Source organism: Pipistrellus kuhlii, unplaced genomic scaffold, assembly GCF_014108245.1.
Source record: "Pipistrellus kuhlii isolate mPipKuh1 unplaced genomic scaffold, mPipKuh1.p scaffold_m20_p_17, whole genome shotgun sequence".
Classification (NCBI taxonomy): domain Eukaryota; kingdom Metazoa; phylum Chordata; class Mammalia; order Chiroptera; family Vespertilionidae; genus Pipistrellus; species Pipistrellus kuhlii.
The window spans coordinates 16,250,006-16,271,262 of NW_023425482.1; the positions used below are offsets into that span (position 1 = coordinate 16,250,006).

The 21,257-nt window shown below is 41.1% G+C and overlaps 1 protein-coding gene across 4 annotated transcripts in view; it reads left to right on the forward strand.

Annotated features, from left to right (window-relative positions):
• The window catches only part of DDX19B (DEAD-box helicase 19B), a 57,064-nt gene continuing 35,807 nt past the window's right edge, over positions 1-21,257 (forward strand). The window contains exons 1-13 of one of the 4 annotated variants that reach the window (XM_036441041.2): positions 27-208; positions 3,679-3,770; positions 4,164-4,212; positions 5,057-5,110; positions 6,746-6,881; positions 7,208-7,300; positions 8,613-8,715; positions 9,263-9,377; positions 12,164-12,341; positions 12,717-12,954; positions 13,251-13,413; positions 13,870-14,061; positions 14,478-14,784. In XM_036441041.2, the coding sequence (XP_036296934.1) occupies positions 7,239-7,300; positions 8,613-8,715; positions 9,263-9,377; positions 12,164-12,341; positions 12,717-12,954; positions 13,251-13,413; positions 13,870-14,061; positions 14,478-14,539 (1,113 nt within the window). In that variant the 5' untranslated portion in view covers positions 27-208; positions 3,679-3,770; positions 4,164-4,212; ... (1 more) ...; positions 6,746-6,881; positions 7,208-7,238 and the 3' untranslated portion in view covers positions 14,540-14,784. Of the gene's footprint in view, positions 209-3,678; positions 3,771-4,163; positions 4,213-5,056; positions 5,111-6,745; positions 6,882-7,207; positions 7,301-8,612; positions 8,716-9,262; positions 9,378-12,163; positions 12,342-12,716; positions 12,955-13,250; positions 13,414-13,869; positions 14,062-14,477; positions 14,785-21,257 lie in introns of those variants that run through there. The other 3 variants (XM_036441036.2, XM_036441044.2, XM_036441038.2) reach the window with 3 other exon arrangements.

Genomic DNA, 21,257 nt, shown 5'->3' on the forward strand with positions numbered 1-21,257 from the left:
GCGGCGCGCCGCTTCCGGTCCCGGCGCCGATGCGAATGACTTACCCCTCCGTGGGGCGGGAGCCGGGCTCACCGCGACCCCGGGAGCCCACGATCGCGCTGTGCCAGCCGGCGAGTCCGATAGCACCAGCGTCCCACCCGCGCCCGGGAGCATGGCCACTGACTCGTGGGCCCTGGCGGTGGATGAGCAGGAAGCGGCGGCCGAGTCGGTGAGTTGGCTTGAGCCATCCATAAAAGGGTCAGAATCAGTTTTGGCCGGGGATCAGCTCCATGGGAACGAACACTCCCTAGGTTGGTTTGGGCCCGAGAGGACGCCGGCCAGCGGGGATGGGGCCAGAACCCTGAGCTATCTTTGTTTACCCACTCTCATGTTATGTAAACACAGGTGGGTGCTCCCATCTATTGAGCCCAGCCACCTGCCTATCTTCCTGGAATCCGGATAATAGATTGCATCAAACAGTGGGTTGTAATCACTTTTGTAGATGTTATTTTCCATCTCCCGATTCTGATGTTTTTGTGCTTAGGGTCCAGGGGTTAGTCATATCTGTGTGCTTCCTCAGCTTGCTTAGTGATGAGTGAGCCACTCAGTAGGCCTGGCAGTCAGTAAATCCTCTCCTGATCTGCTTATCTTTGTTCTGGGACCGACACCAAGGAAGCAAGATATGAGTTAAATGTTACTATGTAGAATTAATTTCTATCACCTAGACACTCTAAATTCTCATATTGCTTTGAACCTACTTCTTTTACTTTTTTTTTCTCTGAACTCGAGAATAAGGACTTTGTCTTATTTTTTATAGCTGATAAGTAATATGCACATAATTCAGAGTCAAATAATTTTAAACAATGGTTACCACCACCAACTTTTAAAAAATATATTTTATTGGTTTTAGAGAGGAAGAGAGAGGGAGAGAGATAAACATCAATGATAAGAGAGATAGGCCACCTCCTGCATGCCTCTCACTGGGGATGGAGCCTGCAAGCCAGGCATGTGTCCTGACAGGAATCAAACCTGGGACCTTTCAGTCCACAGGCTGATGCTCTGTCCATTGAGCCAAAGCAGCTAGGGCCCACCACCAATTTTTTAAATTAGTAAGTGCCACACTGTTTTCCAAAGTGGCTGGACCACTTAGTGTCCTCAGACTGTTCCTCCTGACTGGCTAGATTTTGCAGAGAGAATCCTCAGATTTCCTGCCTGGAGGGTAGAGGTCTGACCAGTGTCAGTGGAGTGGGAGGAGAAGGTGGAGGTCTCAGCACTCAGTATGCCTGGTTCCATTTAACAGTCCCATTCTCATCATGGCATCCCCTTCCTCTACTGTAGCCCTTAGCTTATTCATGTCAGAGTTTCTCATGCCTAGCTGGCACTGTTAATTGAGTAAATAAGCTGTATAGCTTGTTTTATATTACATGGCTCTGTCAGAAACTTTTGGACTTGCATTCTCAATATATACATATTTAGATATTGCATACTGTACTGTTTTGCTAAATATATTATGTACACTATAAAGCATACACAAAAGTAATAAAAGCTGAAATAAAGAATGTTTTAAATATTTTACTGTGCTTCCTTTTGCTGGCTTTATAATGGTTCTTTCATTAACGACTCAATATATATTCCAATACATAGGGAAAAATCTTATTAGTCATTGCAAACATAAATATATATTTCAAATAGTTCGAATGTTTTACTAACTTTTTAGGTCAGATTATATTGTCATTGTCTTAATCTATTAATATGCCTAAAAAAGTTTGTTAGGAGTTGGTAGCTTTGTCATTTTCTTATTTTCTTGAGTTTGCATTGTTAGAATTAGCTTTTTTAAAATATATTTTTATTGATTTCAGAGAAGTACGGAGAAAGGGGAGAGAGGCAGAGAGAAACATCAATGATGAGAGAGAATCATTGACCAGCTGCCTCCTGCATGCCCACTCCTGGGGGTCAAACCCACAAGTCTTGACTGGAATTGAACCCGGGACCCTTCAGTCTGTAGGCCAATGCTCTATCCACTGAGCCAAACCAGCTAGGGCATAGAATTATCTTTAAGACAGAACAGAAACACATAATACACCCTTGTGACAATGAACATTCAGATATAATATGATTTGCTCCTATAAATTTCAGCAGATATATACTAGCCATTTTACTTAACCTTACCACAGTACAACCTGGAATTTTACAAAATTGAATCTTGGGACTCTATTTTTAGAGCACTGTGGGATTTTATCCTATTATCTTTCTTATTTTTTAATCATTTATTTATCCTCACCTGAGGATAATTTTCCATTAATTTTTAGGGATAGTACAAGAGAGAGGGAAAGACACAGAGAATCATTGATGTGAAAGAAACACACCAATTGGTTGCTTTCTGGGCCCAGGCAGGGAGGAGTGTGCAACCAAGGTACAGGGAGCCGGGTGGTGGATTAACTGCTCTCAACATAAGTTTCAGTGTTCAGTTAACTCACTGCAGTGTATAATAGAAACTTGTGCTGCTGTTTTTGCCTTATGGGCTTTGAGATCCTTGTAGTCAAATGAGGGCTATGTTTTTAGATTCTGCTGGAACCTCTCCAGAATACTGATACATTTATATTAATATATCTATTTGTTTCATTTACATTGTTGCTACCAACTTTCCCAATACATTGTACTTTATTTTTCTCACCCTACACAATGTATTTTAGCTATTTTAACTACTTACTCTTAATTTTGATTTGAAAAAAATCTATAAACAAAATAGTAGTTTGCCCTCTTGTCACTGAATATTTAAATGCTTTGCAGTAATGGATATTTCTAATTCTTTTATACCTCATTAACTTATTTAGACTTCAGCCCTTACATTTATTTTAAGTAGCTCTTTATGACCCTAGGTGTGAATATTGTTAACCTTACTCTTTAAATATTGCCAAAAGTCAGTTAGTCTGTCTCTTCTTTAACAGCCCTGAATATGCTGGACTTACACTAAGTTCATTGACAGGATGTGAAGGAGGAATACTTTAGTGAAGACTAAAATAACTGAATACCTACACTATTTATATATTATGTACTGTGCTGACTGCTTCATTTCATTAACTATTAGTGTGTTCTCTATTCTTCAGAATTTATGAAGATTTTTACTGCTTTATGATGAAATTTTTTTTTTTTTGCCAATTTTCTTTCTTGCCAGGCTCTCTAGTGTGTTTCCTCTTCCCCCCTACACCAAAGCAGACAGACACCAGAAACCCTCCTTTTAGTTTCCATTAGTACAAGTTCCTCCATTTCTATTGTAACTAACCACCCATTAAAACAAACAACTTTTTCAATCCTCCCTCTTTCCCCCTTCTGACACTTAGAGGAAAGACAGAAATGAACCTCAAGATATAAAGAACCCTTTAAGAAATACCCTTTATTATGATTTTCATACTTTTACCTGCACTAGATTGTCTTTGACACCACTTAATATTTTAAGATTATAGCGCCTGCTTTGTGCTATATCCAAAAATCAATTAAAAATGCCTCCTGCTTTAAGGTATTTTGTTTTTCAGCTTTATTGAAGAATGATTGGCAACTAAAGGGTATTTTCATTCTAATGGGGGGGAGGGGGGAATCCTGCCAGGATATCCCTAATTTGCAGTGTCTGATCAAAGTCCCGATAATTCTTTCTTCGAAATGTCTTTTTGCTCTATTCCTTCCTATCTATTTCTACTTCAGCCTGCGGTGTATTTTGAGTACACAGCATGCAATAAGCCTCCAAGCTGTTCCAAGTTTAAAATATCAGACATCCAGCACAAGGCGACCTCAATGTGATTGAGGCTGCACATCATATGCTATGGTCCTGTGGCTCACACATATCCTGTAACATAACTGATTCCTACTTACAGATGTATTTTCCAAAATCTCTCTAAATTTCCTCTGTATGGAATATGAGAACATGACACCTCAACTGATATTCCATTAAGAGGTCTTTGAAAAAAAAATTAAGCAAACTTATAAATGATCATTTTCTCTAGAGATTGTAATTAGAAATGTAGGCATTATAATTGGGGATTACAAAAGGAGCCCAGCAGAACAACCTAATGAATAGGTCTTGAGAGTGGCTCATGTTTCCCAAGCTACACTGGGGAAGCTCTGTTGATTTAAAATCTTATACTTGATCTTCCTGACACTTTCCATCCTCTCCTATATTCTTCATTTAGTTGAGCAACTTGCATCTTAAGGAAGAGAAAATCAAACCAGATGCCAATGGTGAGTAACTAAAAGCTAGTTGGAAAACAAATGTGATTTATTCTAGCATTTTTGTTTTGACATAACTGTCTGGCAGATACTAGCAGTATTTAGATTTGGAAATCAATAAACTGAATTTTGTTTACATTGTGTTTAATATAATCATGAGGATGCCTAATTGGCTTATACATTATTAAATTTATTACCATGAGACTACTGCCAAAGGTTATTTGTTATTTTTTAAAATAATCCTCAATTTGAGAACTAGACAAAATATGAGCAATCTGAGAGTTAATCTATTATAATTATTCTGAAATCATGTACCCAAAATCTAAGATTTCCATTAAATTTTTGTTGATGTGCTTAATATTATAAGGAAGAAATTGTGGCATTTACCTTACAGGATTCACTTACAATCTGTTTTGTGTGTATTTTCACAAAACTACAACTGTGTTTGAGTATAAATTTCTATTAACAATTCTATTAATCAACAATTCATATATATAGACTTAATAGCATTGTATTCATATATTGATGAAATTTGATTTGCATAGGTGTTGAGCATCAAGATGATTTCTGATCAATGAATTCTGTAATCATTTCATAAATATTGATGCTAGGGGGGAAATTAACATTAGTTTTTGAAGTCTGGTGAGAGGAACAAAGGATTAAAATGTAAGCTACAGTGTTTCATACCTTTATTTGTATGTATAGCAACAATAAAATGTTTTTATCTGTGGCTTGGTTTCCTCATTGTTTTTTTTTGCTCTTCAGGCCTTTACATTTCTAGTGTCTGGTAGAATTTGAATTTTCTCAGCTTTGGGTGTGGGATGTGATTTTGAATGCCACTTTATGTCTGATAAAGGTGCTGTTGTCAAGACCAATGCCAATGCAGAGAAGGCAGACGAAGAAGAGAAAGGTAACACAGCCTGAGAGCTACATACTAAGATTCTACAGCCTAAGAGAATGGATTGTTAAGAGGCTTCATTTGTTCACCCAACTTGGCTTTACTGTAATGGGAATCACAGGGTTAATATAGACGTTGGTGAAGGAATTCTAATTGTTAACACTTTACAGAAATTTTACTTTGAAAACTGATTAACTTCAGCAGCAGCAGGAAATATTCCCTGAATGATTATTATTTTACAAGGCATTAGAAAATAAATTTTACTGCCTTTGGGGGGGAAAAAAACAACACATTTAAGTTCCATCGCCATTGTCTAATAAAATTAAACTTAATGACATTTTAATACATTTAGCAATATGCAAGCAGCTTATATGTTGTCAAGATATAGATTTTAATTTTGTTTTTTTCATTGTTGTGATTATATTTATTAAGTTAATCATCTGTAATAATAAAATCATAATATGTTAATTAGACTGGTTGTCCTTCCAGATGTGCTTCCTCCGGACAAAGCCGCAGTGGGCAGGGGCCAGGGCCAAGGCCCTTGTACCAATTTTGTGCATTGGGCCTCTAGTTTTTTTTTTTGTTTTTTAAAAAAATATATATTTTATTGATTTTTTTACAGAAAGGAAGGGAGAGAGATAGAGAGCTGGAAACGTAGAGGGGGAAACATCGACCAGCTGCCTCTTGCACACCCCATATCGGGGGTGTGCCCACAACCAATGTACATGCCCTTGACCGGAACCGAACCTGGGACTCTTCAGTCGGCAGACCAACGCTCTTATCACTGAGCCAAATGGGTTTCGGCTGGGCCTCTAGTTTAAAGTTTATATTAAGCATAAATTGGGGAGAAATATTTGGATCTAGATAGGAATAATCTCAGGGAAGGACAGTTGTTAGGAATAGAGTTCTGAAGAAGAATATGAGGCCCAAATTGATGCTATGAGTATCATAATCTTTCTCTTTTTTTTTTTTTTAAATATATTTTATTGATATTTTACAGAGAGGAAAGGAAAGAGATAGAGAGCTAAAACATCGATGAGAGAGAAACATCGACCAGCTGCCTCTTGCACACCCCCTATCGGGGATGTGCCCGCAACCAATGTACATGCCCTTGACCAGAATCGAACCTGGGACCTTTCAGTCCGCAGACCGACGCTCTACCACTGAGCCAAACCGGCTTCGGCAATCTTTCTCTTTAATAAAACAAATTAATCATGTTTATAAGTAAAAACTGTGATATGCCTTGAACTAGATGTCCCAGTACAGTCCTGGCCGGTGTGGCTCAGTTGGTTGGGCTTCATCCCACGCATCAAAAGGTTGCCAGTTTAATTCCAGGTCAGGACACATGCCTGGGTTTCAGGTTTCCTCTCCCTTCCTCTCTTTCTAAAATCAAAATAAAGTACTCTTTTTTTTTAAAGTGTGTGTGGGGGGTGAGTCCCAGAACAAATATTATTGCCTAAGAGGGATGTGGGGGAGTGCTGGAGGGGGTCAATTGGGGAAATAAAGGGACATATGTAATACTTTCAACAATAAATAATTTTTTTAAAAACACATATTACTGCTTAAAATACCAATGGCAATTAAATTCAGATAAGCTCATGGTAGATTTCATGGACTTTTAAAATTATTTGCTCTTTTTCCTGACAGAGGACAGAGCTGCCCAGTCTTTACTCAATAAACTTATCAGAAACAACCTTGTTGATAACACAAACCAAGTGGAAGTCCTGCAACGAGATCCAAACTCCCCCCTCTACTCAGTGAAGTCCTTTGAGGAGCTTCGGTTGTAAGTATTGTTTTGTTTGCTTTCTCACTCACCTCTTTGTGTTTAGACAGCTATACTGGACCTGTTATATTTTTCATCATAGTAGAAAAATTTTAGCTAAACAAATTTAATTTTTAAAAAGTAGCTGCTTTGAGCTATTTAGTAAAATTTCCAGGTAATCTATAAAAATGTTATCTGTACTTAACACATTGGACTCAGTTCAGCACAGTTCAAGTTTGTTAGTTCTAAGCTGTGGGTAACACCAGTAAAAAAAGAGAAAAAAATTCCCCATAAATTTGGCTTCTTTCCTCAACCAACAAGACTGACTTGCATCCTTGTTTTTCTAGGAAACCACAACTTCTCCAGGGAGTTTATGCCATGGGCTTCAACCGTCCATCCAAGATACAAGAAAATGCATTGCCTTTGATGCTTGCTGAGCCGTATGTGTCCTGACATAACCCTATCCTGCTTTTAAGTTTCCATTTAAAACTTTTATTTAAAACAACTCCACTATTTTTTTTTTAACAACTCCACTATTAATATATGCTCATTTTACAAGTTAGAAAACAATAAAAAAATAAGAAAAAATCATTTGTAATCTCCCTCCTTCACATACTATTAATATTTTGAGTAGAGACGACTGGACTTTTTTTTGAGAGAGGAGGAAAAACATTGATGTGAGAAACACCGATTGGTTGCCTCCCATATTCAAACCAACCAGGAATCGAACCTGCAACCTGAGTTTGTGCCCTGACTGGGAATTGAACACACACGCCTTTGGTGCATGTGACAATGCTCTAATCAACTGAGTCACACTGGCCAGGTCAGACATTTACATATGTATAAATATTTTTAAATAGATATAAAATTTTATATGCTTTAAAATTTTTATTTATGTGATCATCTATGTTGGGAAATATACATTTATATCATTCATATACAGCCCAAGGGTGGGAAATGTCAGTATGAGGCCTATGAGATCATTTGGTCTGGCCCTGCCATGCCATTAGGGGTGTGTTAATTAAACGTTTAACCAAATATAGCAGGCTAATTTTTAAGGTGATAATTTTATGTTATACAAAAGATGTTATAAGTATCCAAATGGCCGTTGGCAAAAAAAGGTTCCTCACCCCTGATATACACCATGATTTTATTATATGGATATAGTAGTATAAAGTTTATTGTGTCAAATATACTGTAAAAAAAAATGTTCGCCGAAATTGGTTTGGCTCAGTGGATAGAGCATCAGCCTGCGGACTGAAAGGTCCCAGGTTCGATTCCAGTCAAAGGCATGTACCTTGGTTGCGGACACATCCCCAGTGGGGGGTGTGCAAGAGGCAGCTGGTCGATGTCTCTCTCTCATCAACGTTTCTAGCTCTCTATCCCTCTCAATTCCTCTCTGTGTAAAATCAATAAAATATATTTAAAAAAAACAAAAAACAACATGTTCTAGCAGACCAGAATGGAGCAGTGTTTCTCACATTTTCATAGCCTATGAGTCTCAGGAATTTATTAAAATGCCAATTCTGATTTCAGTAGATTCGAGGTGGGATTGAGGTTTGTCTAGTAAGCGTTTGTCTAAAAATAGATATTTTAGGTCTTTATTTTCTCAAAGTTCCTTTGTTCTGCATCATAATAGTAACATTACTTCAAGATGGATGTCTTTTCTTTAACTTGAGACATTATTCATTTTTACTAACTGAAAGGGTACTTGAGATTTAAGCTTACTAAACAGTTCATTTTCTTGTGCAGCCCACAGAACTTAATTGCCCAGTCTCAGTCTGGTACTGGTAAAACAGCTGCCTTTGTGTTGGCCATGCTCAGCCATGTAGAACCTGCAAACAGATACCCCCAGGTAAGGACTTAGTGAACTTGGGTTTTCTGCTAATGCATAGCTAGAAGGGAAATGCTATTTGATGGGTTAAAAGCCATATCTTATATTACCTTTTACATAAACTAGAGCTCCTTAAGTTGGGTACAACCAACATAGTTGATCTAGTAACAAAAATCCTACTCTCTTCCATGGTTTGCCAATTCCAGGATACTGCTGATAGGCTTGGCTCCTTTACTCGCAGGAAAAACCTCCTTCATCTACAATTATTCATCCATTAGAGAGTTGAGAACTTTCTGAGAAAGTGAAAAGGAAGCTAATCTCCAATTTGAATTTCACTTGTAGGTTTTGGTACTCTACTGGCCAGTAGCTGTTTCCAAGTGTCTACCCAGCCAGAATTCTGGCCCCTAAGAATTCTACCTTGTGACTTTGAAGCTTAAAGAATCAAATGGTGTATACTTTATATATCCTTTCCTTCAGCCTTAGCTGGAAGAATAACTAAATCCTGGTGTAATTCCCTATTGCAAAAAAGCTATTGTCTTGACTTCTCATTCTGCACTCTTTCTACCAGTGTCTGTGCCTCTCCCCAACGTATGAACTTGCCCTTCAAACAGGAAAAGTGATTGAGCAGATGGGCAAATTTTACCCAGAGCTGAAGCTAGCTTATGCTGTTCGAGGCAATAAATGTGAGTATGAATATGTAATCCTAATTCATTAAGCTAGTAATTTTTTTAATTTTACAGTTAAAATAATACAATGAACATGTGTGCCCTGCACCTAGATTTGAAAACTTAATGTTTTGCCATATTTGTGTGTGTATAAATATTTCTGGTGAATCATTTGAAAGCAAATTGCACTTTGTGGCTTTTTATTCCTAACTAGAGGCCCAGTACATGAAATTCTTACAGGGCAGGGGAGAGGTGTGTCCCTCAGCCTAGCCTGTACCCTCTCCAATCCAGGACTACTGGCTCACAACTGTTCGCCTGCCTGCCTTCCTGATCACCCCCTAACCACTCCCCTGCCAGCCTGATTGTCCCTAACTGCCCTCCCCTGCAGGCCTGTTTCCCCCAACTGCCCTCCCTTGCAGGCCTGGTCCTTCCCAACTGACCTGCCCTAACCCGACTGGCCCTTGCAGGCCTGGATCCCTCCTCCCTTGCAGGCTTGTCACCCCCAACTGCCCTCCCTTGCAGGCCTGGTCCTTCCCAACTGACCTGCCCTAACCCTGCTGGCCATCTTGTGGTGGCCATCTTGTGTCCACATAGGGGCAGCCATCTTCGACCACATGGGGGCAGCATCTTGATCTTGTGTATTGGAGTGATGGTCAATATACATATTACTTTTATTAGATAGGATAGATGCCTGGTGCATGACTGGGGGCCGGCTGGCTTGTCCTGAAAGGTGTCCCAGATCAGGGTGGGGGTTCCCTTGGGGCATGGGGCAGCCTGGGCGAGAGGCCTGTGGTGGTTTGCAGGCTGCTCACACACACACACACCCCTCCCGGCTACCCAAGCAGAGGCTCTGATATCTGGGATTTATTTATCTTCTATAATTGAAACTTTGTAGCCTTGAGCGGAGGCCAGGGCCAGCTAGGGCAGGGCAGGAAGTTTGGCTTCCTCCATCGCTGGGGGCAACCCAAGTCTCCTGCTCTCTCTCTGGCCGCAGCCATCTTGGTTGGGTTAATTTGCATACTTGCTCCTGATTGGGTGGTGGACATGGCTTGTGGGCGTAGCAGAGGTATGGTCAATTTGCATGTTTCTCTTTTATTAGTGTAGATACTTTAATATGCATTTCACGATTAGGACATTCTTCAGCATATCCACAATACCCTTATCACAACAAGAATATTAACATATTCTCTAATGACTAATACCTAGTCATTTTTCATTTTACTTCAATTGTCCTAAAACTGTTTCCTTATGGCTCTCGTTTTCAAACAAGATCGAGCGAGTGTGTCACATTGCATTGGTTATTGTATCTCCTTATATTTCTTTTAATCTAGAATAGTCCCTTCACATTACATTTGACTTTTTGAACACACCTTTTTGCTTATAAAATATTCCAAGTTCTGGATTTAATTACCTAACTTCTTTTTGATGTCATTAGAAGAACAAAAATGTTCTAGAATGTTCATGGCAGTTAACTCTGGTAGTTTATTTTTATTCTTTATACATATTTTCTGCCTTTGTTTTATAACAAACTGACAATATTTAAGTAATTTAAATTTTCATAGAAGTTCGGTTGAGTCCTATGGGTCTTTAACACAAACTTGTTACTTTATGACTCGCAGAAATATACTCTGTGTACAACATCCTTTTGTGCAATCAGTTCTAAAAAGTAACATAATAAAACTTAGTGAAAAGTTATTTAAAATGTCAGTTTGGATTTGAGTTAGAATGACAGAGGATTTTGGATAATTTTTTTGTGAGGGGCAGTAATTTTTTCTTAACTGAAATTTAAAAGAGGCAGCATTTGTTAGCTTTGAATTGATTCAACATTCACATTTGGGCAAAATTTTGGCCATGACTAGAGGGAAATTGTTTATGTCTGGTAAAGAGTACAAATAAGTGCTAAAATTTGAATCAAGAGGTACCATCTGATTGAAAATGAAGAACCAAATTCTCAATTTCAAACTGTGCAGGACCAAGAATATGTCATGGTCTGCCAGGCCTAATCTGGAATCATTTTAAGTGAGGTAGATTGTGTTTGAAAAGACAATCTTTCATAATGGACCCTAATTATTGATCTGGGCATGAGGCGTGTAAAAGCACCTGAATTGTTTGATATAAATGCTGGAAGAGTTAAGGAACTGAGTACTCTAGAGTGAGGAAAACTTTGAAAATGTCTGTTATGAGGAAATGCAATCCTCATCTAGGGAGAACCTTGCTGACAGAGAAGAAATAAAATAGCAGGTCCTTGCCTTGACCAGTGTCTCAATGGTTAGAGCATTGGCCTATGCACCAAAGGTTTAAGGGTTCAATTCCCAATCAAGGGCATTTACCTGGTTGCAGGTTCAATCCCCAACCCCAGTTGGGAAATGTGCAAGAGGCAATTAGTTAAGTTGTCTCTCTGACATATCTCTCTCTCTCTCTCTCTCTCTCTCTCTCTCTCTCTCTCTCTCTCTCATCCTTTCTCTCCCTTCCACTCTCTCTAAAAATCAATGGAAAAAATATTCTCCCATGAGGATTAATAAAAATTTAAAAAGATAAGAGATTTTTGAAATATAAAATGGGAAAGAATACCAAAAAGTTTTTTTATCTTGTCATTGTTTATATCCTTAGTATATCTTTTCAGCATTATTGTCTTTTCTGTGTGTGTGTCCATGAGATATTGTAGTGATATTCTAACCTTTCCTTAAAATACTAATGCAAACATCAAAAAATTGTACTAAAATACATCAAAGCTTTAGAATTTCTCAGAAAGGAGAGATGGTTTTGCCAAGGACATACCTAGGTAAAACATCTTGTCTCCACAGTGGAAAGAGGTCAGAAGATCAGTGAGCACATTGTCATTGGCACCCCTGGGACTGTCTTAGACTGGTGCTCCAAGCTCAAGTTCATTGACCCCAAGAAGATCAAGGTGTTTGTTCTGGATGAGGCTGATGTGATGATAGCTACTCAGGGCCACCAAGATCAGAGCATCCGCATCCAAAGGTAGTATACTGGATCTGGGAGGAACTTCTCAGTCTCCTGATCTACAAATAAAAACCTTCTTCTTCATGTCTCCACCTGTTATATCCAACTCCTCTTCTCTCTCCTGCTGAGGTCTCTGCTTTAGAAGCTTCAGAAGTATGTGTTTGATGGGTTATGTCAGCACTGACCATAATCCCACCTGGGTTGAGGAAAAAGACCTAGGGGATCTAATATCACCCTGCCCCATGTCTGGTCCTGCCTCTTCCCCACAGTGCTCCTCCACCTCTGCCACCTTCCAGGGGACATATTTGACCATCCGTGCCTGGGAGGCTGTGCTGCTGCTCATGCCAGTGAAAAACTCGGGCTCATGCCAAACACCTGGGCCTTCCCTTGCAGGATGCTGCCCAGGAACTGCCAGATGCTGCTCTTCTCTGCCACCTTTGAAGACTCTGTATGGAACTTTGCCCAGAAAGTGGTCCCAGACCCAAACATTATCAAACTGAAGCGTGAGGAGGAGACATTGGACACCATCAAACAGTATTATGTCCTGTGCAATAACAGAGACGAGAAGTTCCAGGCCTTGTGTAACCTCTACGGGGCCATCACCATTGCTCAGGCCATGATCTTCTGCCATGTGAGTAGCAGCAGGAGCAGCAGCAGCAGGCCAGCCTGGGGAGGAGTTCCATGGGAAGATGTTGTCCAGCCCCCTCCTTCTCAGCCAGTTCCACCTTGGTGCTGAGGAGGACCAGGTTCATTTAATTCATCCCAAAAATATATGGCTAAATTCTGTCTGAAAAATTTTAAGTCTAACCTGCTGGCTGAATGCCTCAGGTCTTCATGTATATAAATGGCAAAAAGCCACTTTTCTGCAGGTGTTTTCATTTTTTTTTTTGCAGGTATCTTCATTTAAAACAATTCTTTTCACTCCAGACCCGCAAAACAGCCAGTTGGCTGGCAGCAGAGCTCTCAAAAGAAGGCCACCAGGTGGCTCTGCTAAGTGGTGAGATGATGGTGGAGCAGAGGGCTGCGGTGATTGAGCGCTTCCGAGAAGGCAAAGAGAAGGTTCTGGTGACCACCAACGTGTGTGCCCGTGGTGAGCAGAGAACTTGTCCTGATCTGCCAGCCTCGGGGTAGCAAGAGAAATCCTCATATATGAACTCAGTGGTTTGGGAGTGGTCACGTGCGGTTGGTGGTGACATTGTTTTCTAGGAGAGACTGGCTTCCCTCAGCAGATAGGAACTTGCACGGAAACCAAGTCCTGACTTGTGGAAGGAAATGCACAGGCTTCTGACTGGTTTACAGTGGAGCCTGCTCTTCTTGGGGCAGCCATGAGGTTTCAGCTGCATCTCCTGACACCAGTGTCCAGCAGAGGCTCTCCTACTGACTTCTTAATTTCTTTAGCACCTGCCAAGCCCTGTGGTTTTCCTCTGGGTTCTGCTCCGTGCTCCTGGTCCCTGAATCCCTGAGCTGGCCCAGCCTGAGTCCCTCTCCCCAGAGTTGTGTACGTGGCCCGTCTCCCAGTCTTACTCTTCCCCATCTCTCCATGCAGGTATTGACGTTGAACAGGTGTCTGTTGTCATCAACTTTGACCTTCCTGTGGACAAGGATGGGAACCCAGACAATGAGACTTACCTGCACCGGATCGGGCGCACTGGCCGCTTTGGCAAGAGGGGCCTGGCAGTGAACATGGTGGACAGCAAGCACAGCATGAACATCCTCAACAGAATCCAGGAGCATTTTAGTGAGTCCTGGGCGTGTCCTGCCTTTCCTTATAGGGGCAAGTCCGGGGGTGGGTGGAAGGGTAGGTATCCTGTGGCCCCTAGAGAGGCTTTGTCCCTTTGCATAATCCCCTCCTCCCCTACAATCGGGACGTCCTTAAAGAGCTCACCTGGGGAGTTCAGTGTTAGGACTGGATGCCAGTTCTCCTTGGCCAGGCTGACGGCCTTGGACTCGGACTGTTGTTGTCAGTGTCTGTGTCTCAGGCACCAGAAGCCTTTGGGGTTAGCTGGAGGGTGGTTGTGGGCAGACGCAGGGCTTGTTCCTAGCTAGGGCAGAGACCTGTGTGTTTTCTCTCCCTGCTGGGCTGTACTTTCCCTAGGTGTATGTCTTCATATAACCCCATGTTGATCTCTCTTTGAATTTTTTTTTTATTCTCAGATAAGAAAATAGAAAGATTGGACACTGATGATTTGGACGAGATTGAGAAAATAGCCAACTGAGAAGCTCCACCAGGCCCTGCTGCCCACCCATGGCTCCCCCTAAGAGGGAGACTAGTGCTTTCAAGTACAGGCCTCAACAGTCGCCACAAAGATGAAGGCACGATTAGAGAGAAACTACCTACCTCATTTTAAATTACGTTTGGACTTGATAAAAATTGTGCAAATGATGGGGGAAGGTAGATAAAATTATTTACACAACTTTTGGAAGATTAGGCGTGAATACACAGAAATTTACCTTTTGGAAATTTTGTCTTTTTTTTTTTTTTTTTTTTTTTTTTTTTACCAGTGTTTTCCCCATGGTTACACTAATCTAGATGCTGTGCGAAATGATCACTTGCTCAGAATCTATTTGACAGCCTCTGCCTGTTGTCTGGGTAGGAGGCTCAGGTCCACACCAGCTCTAGTGGAAGTGACAGAATAGAGGAGAAGAGGGAACATAGAGAGAAGCCCCAGAAGGATAGGTGTGTAAGCCACCCATCATGTTTGGAGTAAGATATGAGGCAGCAGAGGAGAGCTGTGAGCTGCTGCTTTGGATTTGGGGTGGGATAGCTCAACTGAGTGTTGTCAGCCTACTCTGTACTGAAGCCCACAGCAGGAGGGGATTGGCTAAGCATGAACCAAAATGGGAAGCATGGGCCAAAATGCCAGCCTGGGATTTTTGGTCGGTGCAGGTTTGTATTGTAGGGCACGACCTGTTTTTTTCAGCACGTGCTATCTGTGTGCAGTGCACATCTAATTACTGAAATGTCCCTTGCTTGTGCTTGAGCAAGTCCCATGAAATCATCAAGAAGAATTAGTGGTGGCTCTAGCTTGCCAGAAAACCTGGTTTCACAGGCATTTGCAGCATCTTTTTTTATATCCTTAACATCAACTTGACCCCTTACTGGTCTTGAGTAAATAGGTGATGTGAGATTTGTATCCTCAGTGGAAATTGTGGTTTGAAGTCACAAATAGCCAGATTCAGGGCAGCTCCAGAAGTGACCCGCAGTAATCACAAAGTCTTGCTTTGTCTTCAGATCCCCAAAGACAAGTGTTGTAATAGCTGAGGAATGAGTTCAGGTATTTGGTATCTTGACTGTGAAAAGATAATGGACATCTATGTGCAACTAAGGGACTAGGTGGATTACAACCATCATCTGAGCAAGATAAAAGTAACTGCCAAGACCTTTAGTCCATCTGTACTTGGCATCTTTGTACAGAGTAGTCAACGCAAATAATAGTATTGAATATTTCTTCATATCTGACCAAGGCTGTTGGTACCCATGAAGTGACAAGAGCAAAGATGAGATGAAACTGAGCTGCAAGAGTAATAGAAGTCCAACCAAAAGGGATCCTCTTCTGCTCTGAGTCTGATCCAGAATGGCCACTTTACCTAGGACCAGGCTTGGAAGAGGGGTTTTCTGTGATGAGAACTACTCAAATCCCAGACCTTCCTTGTAGGTGTTTCTATGTTTTAGGGCTAGCTCTGTCTCTTGGGAAAGGGAAGAGCCACTACCAGCTTCCAGGTGGTTACCTTCATCTGACATAACAGATACTGCAGAGAGACTGACACACTGCCAATCCTGCTACACTCCTCCACTGGGCACTTGGCTATATAGTCTTCTCTCTGTTTCTGGCCTAATCAGACCTACGCTGGGAGTCATGTAATAGAAGAAATTTAATCCTCTCACCCAAAGTCCTATGGACCAACCCTGAAATAACTAAAAACAAAGACAATAAATAAAGGACTATAGATTCCTCATGAGGCTGCACCACCACCACCTCACAGCACATATAACCCATCTACTAAGGAGCCCTAAATCTGGGCAGCAAAATGGGAAGGGATGTTTCAGACTCTTCAATAGTAGGAATAAGTGGGTATATGGTAGACATCTAGATAAATAGTTCCTAATCCGGGGGCTTGGACCCCTAAGAATTCCCTGGATGGGTTTTGTGGAGTCTGAAGTATATGCAGTATTGAGTTTAAATGCATTTTCCAGGGAGAGACTCCCAAGGAAGTGTGTGTTGTAAAAAGGTCAGACTCACTGTTATAGATAGATCTGGAATGTCACCCCAATGTCATCACAGTACATATCCCTTCATAGGCCATATTCACTGCGTCCAGTGCTTGGCTCCCATGGCTCAGTAGACCAAAGCTGCCTCTGTGACCTTGTCCAGTTTTGATACATCAGTGACGTAAAAATATATTGAGTAATTGGTGAACTTCAGTCCCCAGAATTTCTTTTACTGTTCCTAGATATAGAATGATAAACTGTGCCCTAGAACAAAAATTCACTTGGGAAAAGGAGATTTTTTGATCCAATGGCAGATTCTAGATATATTCATTATCTATAAACACTTGATTTTATTGGCTTTTTTTTCGAGTGTCATTCATTGGCTATATGCATAAAAACTAATCAATTATTGATGTATTCTTTACTAATATTAACTGAACTTAATTGTGATATATTCATGTTACTAAGATATCATTAATAACTATCAGGAGAAAACAGCATGTTTTGGTTGCTAATAGGTGAGTCTTCACTTATAATCATACATAAGTGAAGACTCGCCTATTATTCCATAAGCTAGTCATCACCTTATATTACTGTTTCATTTCAAAGTTAACATTGCTCCAACTGAGTGGCTGGGATGGCTCCATAGGCCAAGGGCTGGCCCTACCCAGCTGCCAGAGGTCTGTTCACATTCCCTTTTTTTCCTGCTGGCAAACCAGAGGACGCTGGCTAATCAGAAAGAAAGTAGATGCTAGCAACTACAAAGTTCTTACATTCTATTTTTCTAGTTCAGAAAGAGGTCTTCTCCCTTTGTTGTTCCCATCTCTTGTTTTGGTCAGTCCTCACCCGATTATATTTTTTCCATTGATTTTTTTAGAATAGAAGTGGGGAAGGGAGAGGAAGAGAAAAGAATGACACATCCATGTGAGAGGGACATGACTGGCTGCTTCCCGATGCACCCCAACCAGGACCTGGGATTGAACCACGTATGTGCCCTTGACCAGGAATAGAACTAGAACACTAGACCTTTTGGTGCCCAGACTGACACTCTGTTCACTGAGTCATACAGGCCAGAGCCCCATCTTGTTTATTATTTAACTTGAAGGCCATTTCATTCAAAGTGCCTTGGTATTCAGAAAGTAAGGATTTCCTTCTGGCTGGTGTAGCTCAGTGGTTGAGCATTGACCTGTGAACCAGAAGGTCACGGTTCCTGGTCAAGACACATGCCATGGTTACTGGCTTGATCTCTGGTGTGTGACTTGCAGGAGGCAGCCAATCAGTGATTCTCTCTCATTGGCATTTCTATCTTTTCCTCTCCCTTCCTCTCTGAAATCAATAAAAATATATATATATTTTTAAAAAGTAAGGATATCCGAGGTTAGGAAGATTCATGAAGGAGTGGAGTTTGCTTATGAGGAAAAAAAGATTTCAAGAGACAAGAAGAGTACCTTAGATAGACTGGTCCTATGAAGACTAAAGTAACTTCACCAGGATAAACATAGTATACAGAAAGGGTAATAAGGTAAGCAGCCTAGCCATGTGGGCAGAGAAAAGTCTCAATAGGTAGAAAATGGAGATTTGATTGAACAGGATTTAGGTTTACTAGTAAATTATCATAGATTCTTTAAACACAGGAGGTGATGAAATAATTTGTTTTTTTTTTGGGGGGGGGGGAGGAATTGGTCTAGCAGAGGTGTACAAGATATACTGGAGCTGAAAGGTTGGCTTCTGAGAAACTATTCCATCAGTCCCATCACACAGCAAGTACCAGGATGTCACTGGTTGCATGGAGAATGCAGAAAAAAATGAACTGGAGGGATATTACAGAGGAAGAATGGCAGACTTACATACCTATCTACTATTTTTATTCCAAAGATGATTTGTAACTCAATAATTAGATACACTATATAAAATAATTCTGGGGAGAAACCCAAAGGGAAGAAAAGATTGGATCAGTGTTGAGTCTCCTCCACAGCCTGCATGATGTCAGGCCTGTCATCTTTGCAAGAGGGACTGGCCCCTCTCCTTCACCAACACCTCCCAGGCTATTGCAGATTTCAGAGACTTCCTTTAGGTTTCTCCTGGTCTGGGACATAGATATCAGGTTCTTAGGAATCCCTACAGTTTTACCTGACTTTGCTTTTCTGAGTGAGAATAAAAGTTCCTTATTCTGTTGACTCAGATTACAGCAATTTCTAAAAATGATACAATGGAGGTGAGGAGACTGAGGGGCTGACGGTAGAAGGCTCCAGTGCCCTAGTCCTGGATTTGGGACAGGCTTTCCCCAGACTAGCTTCAAACACCTAGTGGAAAGTGTGAGGCCAGGTGGGGATCTGCTTGGAAGATGTTACACTCCTACCTTATGTCTCTTCCTCTAGCCGCTGTTGTTAGATGCTTCTGCCTTGGCTTAGAAATTGTTCTGGTGTTAGTACTCAGCAGAGCAAGTAGATTCTTCTAAGTAATTTTAAATACAGATAATTCTACAAGTAAAATGGCCCAGCAGGCATGGCTCAGTGGTTGAATGTCCACCTATGAACAAGAAGATAATGGTTTGTTTGATTCCTGGTCAGGGCACATGCCCAGGTTGGAAGCTCAATCCCCAGTATGGGGCATGCAGGGGGCAGTTGATCAATGATTCTCATCACTGATGTATCTCTCTCCCTCTCTGAAATCAATAAAAAATATTTTAAAAATTTTTAAGTAAAATGGGGTATAGAAGTAGGTGGAGGAAAGAATATTAACTGAAGCCTGACAGTGGTAGCTGGTATGTCAGCTGCTCAAATGAGATACTTATCGCTTCTACTTTATCAATATCTAATAAGCAGAGGTGGTTGGTTAGCCTTATTGCCCAGGACTACAGCCATTTCCTAGGAAATGGGAGGAGGGGGGTTGTTTAGATACAAGTTTAGATAGAACTCTCTGGGAAGTACTAGTTCACATTTTGTGAGTCTTTACAACTTTTCTGTTATATTCTCATTTATATGCTCAGGTCCAATTGAAGGAAAACCAAAGTCTTTTGTTATATTCCTGAAAGCAAATGTCTCCACACAGAAGACTTGAAAGAACATGAGTTAGCCCCTGGTCAGGTTGCATGGCCATGAGTACTAGGTATATAGTTATCTAGTTTGCATTCCTCTCAGATACCAACAATTTCTCCCCCCCCCCCCAACAACTTCTTAATTTGCATGGAAAGCATCCTAATAAACCAATGCCATTTGAGTCCAAGTTTAACAACAAAACAGGTCCCAGTGCTTCAGTATTGTTTTGTTTGTTAATTTCTAAAACAAGTAGGTCAATACTCCAGGGACAAAAATAAATATTGTTCTATTTCTCTGACTTCATACTTAACATCAATGGAGGGGACTTTTTAAAAATAAATGTTTATTTTATTGATTTCAGAGAGGGAGAGGCAGAGAGAGAGACAGAAACATCAATGATGAGAGGGAATCATTGATAGGCTGCCTCCTGCACAACCCCCACTGGGGATCAAGCCTGCAACCTGGGCATGTGCCCTTGGCCGGAATCGAACCTGGGATCCTTCAGTCTGCAGGCCGATGCTCTATCACTGACCCAGATTGACTAGGGCTGGAGGGGACAACTTAAGGAAAAGCTGCAGCTGCCTCTAACTTATGGATCATTAGTCCTTTCTGGTTAACTCTCAAACGTCCCATCCCATTATCTCCCTCAGGTTTCAGCAAATCATCTCCCTAATCCATGTAAACAGCCAACACAAGGAGACACCCTCAACCTTCCACCACCAGACTTATCTCCAAGCACACTGCTTCCCTCTCCTCCTATTACAATAGGAGGTATCCTTATTGTCTACATTGTTTTATCAGTGCACTAAATTCTCTCCTGTGGCTTTTTTTTTAAATATTTTATTGATTTTTTACAGAGAGGAAGGGAGATAGAGAGTTAGAAACATCAATGAGAGAGAGTCATGGATCAGCTGCCTCTTGCACACCCCCTACTGGGGATATGCCCACAACTAAGGTACATGCCCTTGACAGGAATCGAACCCGGGACCCTTCAGTCCCCAAGCCGACGCTCTATCCATTGAGCCAAATCAGTCTCGGCTCTCCTGTGGCTTTTAAGGACTTGTTCTATCAGCTCTCCCTTTCCTATTTTAAACTTTCCCATACCCAGACCCAATTTTCCAGTAGTATTTCATTGTGGTAAAATATGAAATTTACCATCTTAACATTAAAAAAAATTTTTTTAAAAATATATTTTGATTTTTTTACAGAGAGGAAGAGAGAGGGATAGAGGAGTTAGATACATCAATGATAGAGAATCATCGATCAGCTGCCTCTTGCACACCCCCCACTGGGGATGTGCCCACAGCCAAGGTACATACATGCTCTTGACCGGAATCGAACCTGGGACCCTTCAGTCCGCAGTCCGATGCTTTATCCACTGAGGCCAAACCGGTTTTGGCTTAACCATTTTTAAAGTACAGTTCAGTGGTGTTAAATACATTCAGATGTTGTTCAACCATCACCACAGTCCATCTCCATTAACTCTTAAAAAAATTTTTTTTTATTGATTTCAGAAAGGAAGGGAGGGGGCTAGAGAAACATCAATGGTGAGAGAACCATTGAATTGGCTGCCTCCTGCACACCCTACGCTGGAGATCGAGCCAGAAACCTGGGCATGTGCCCTGACTGGGAATCGAACCATAACCTGGTTCATAGGTTGACACTCAACCACTGAGCCAAGCCGGA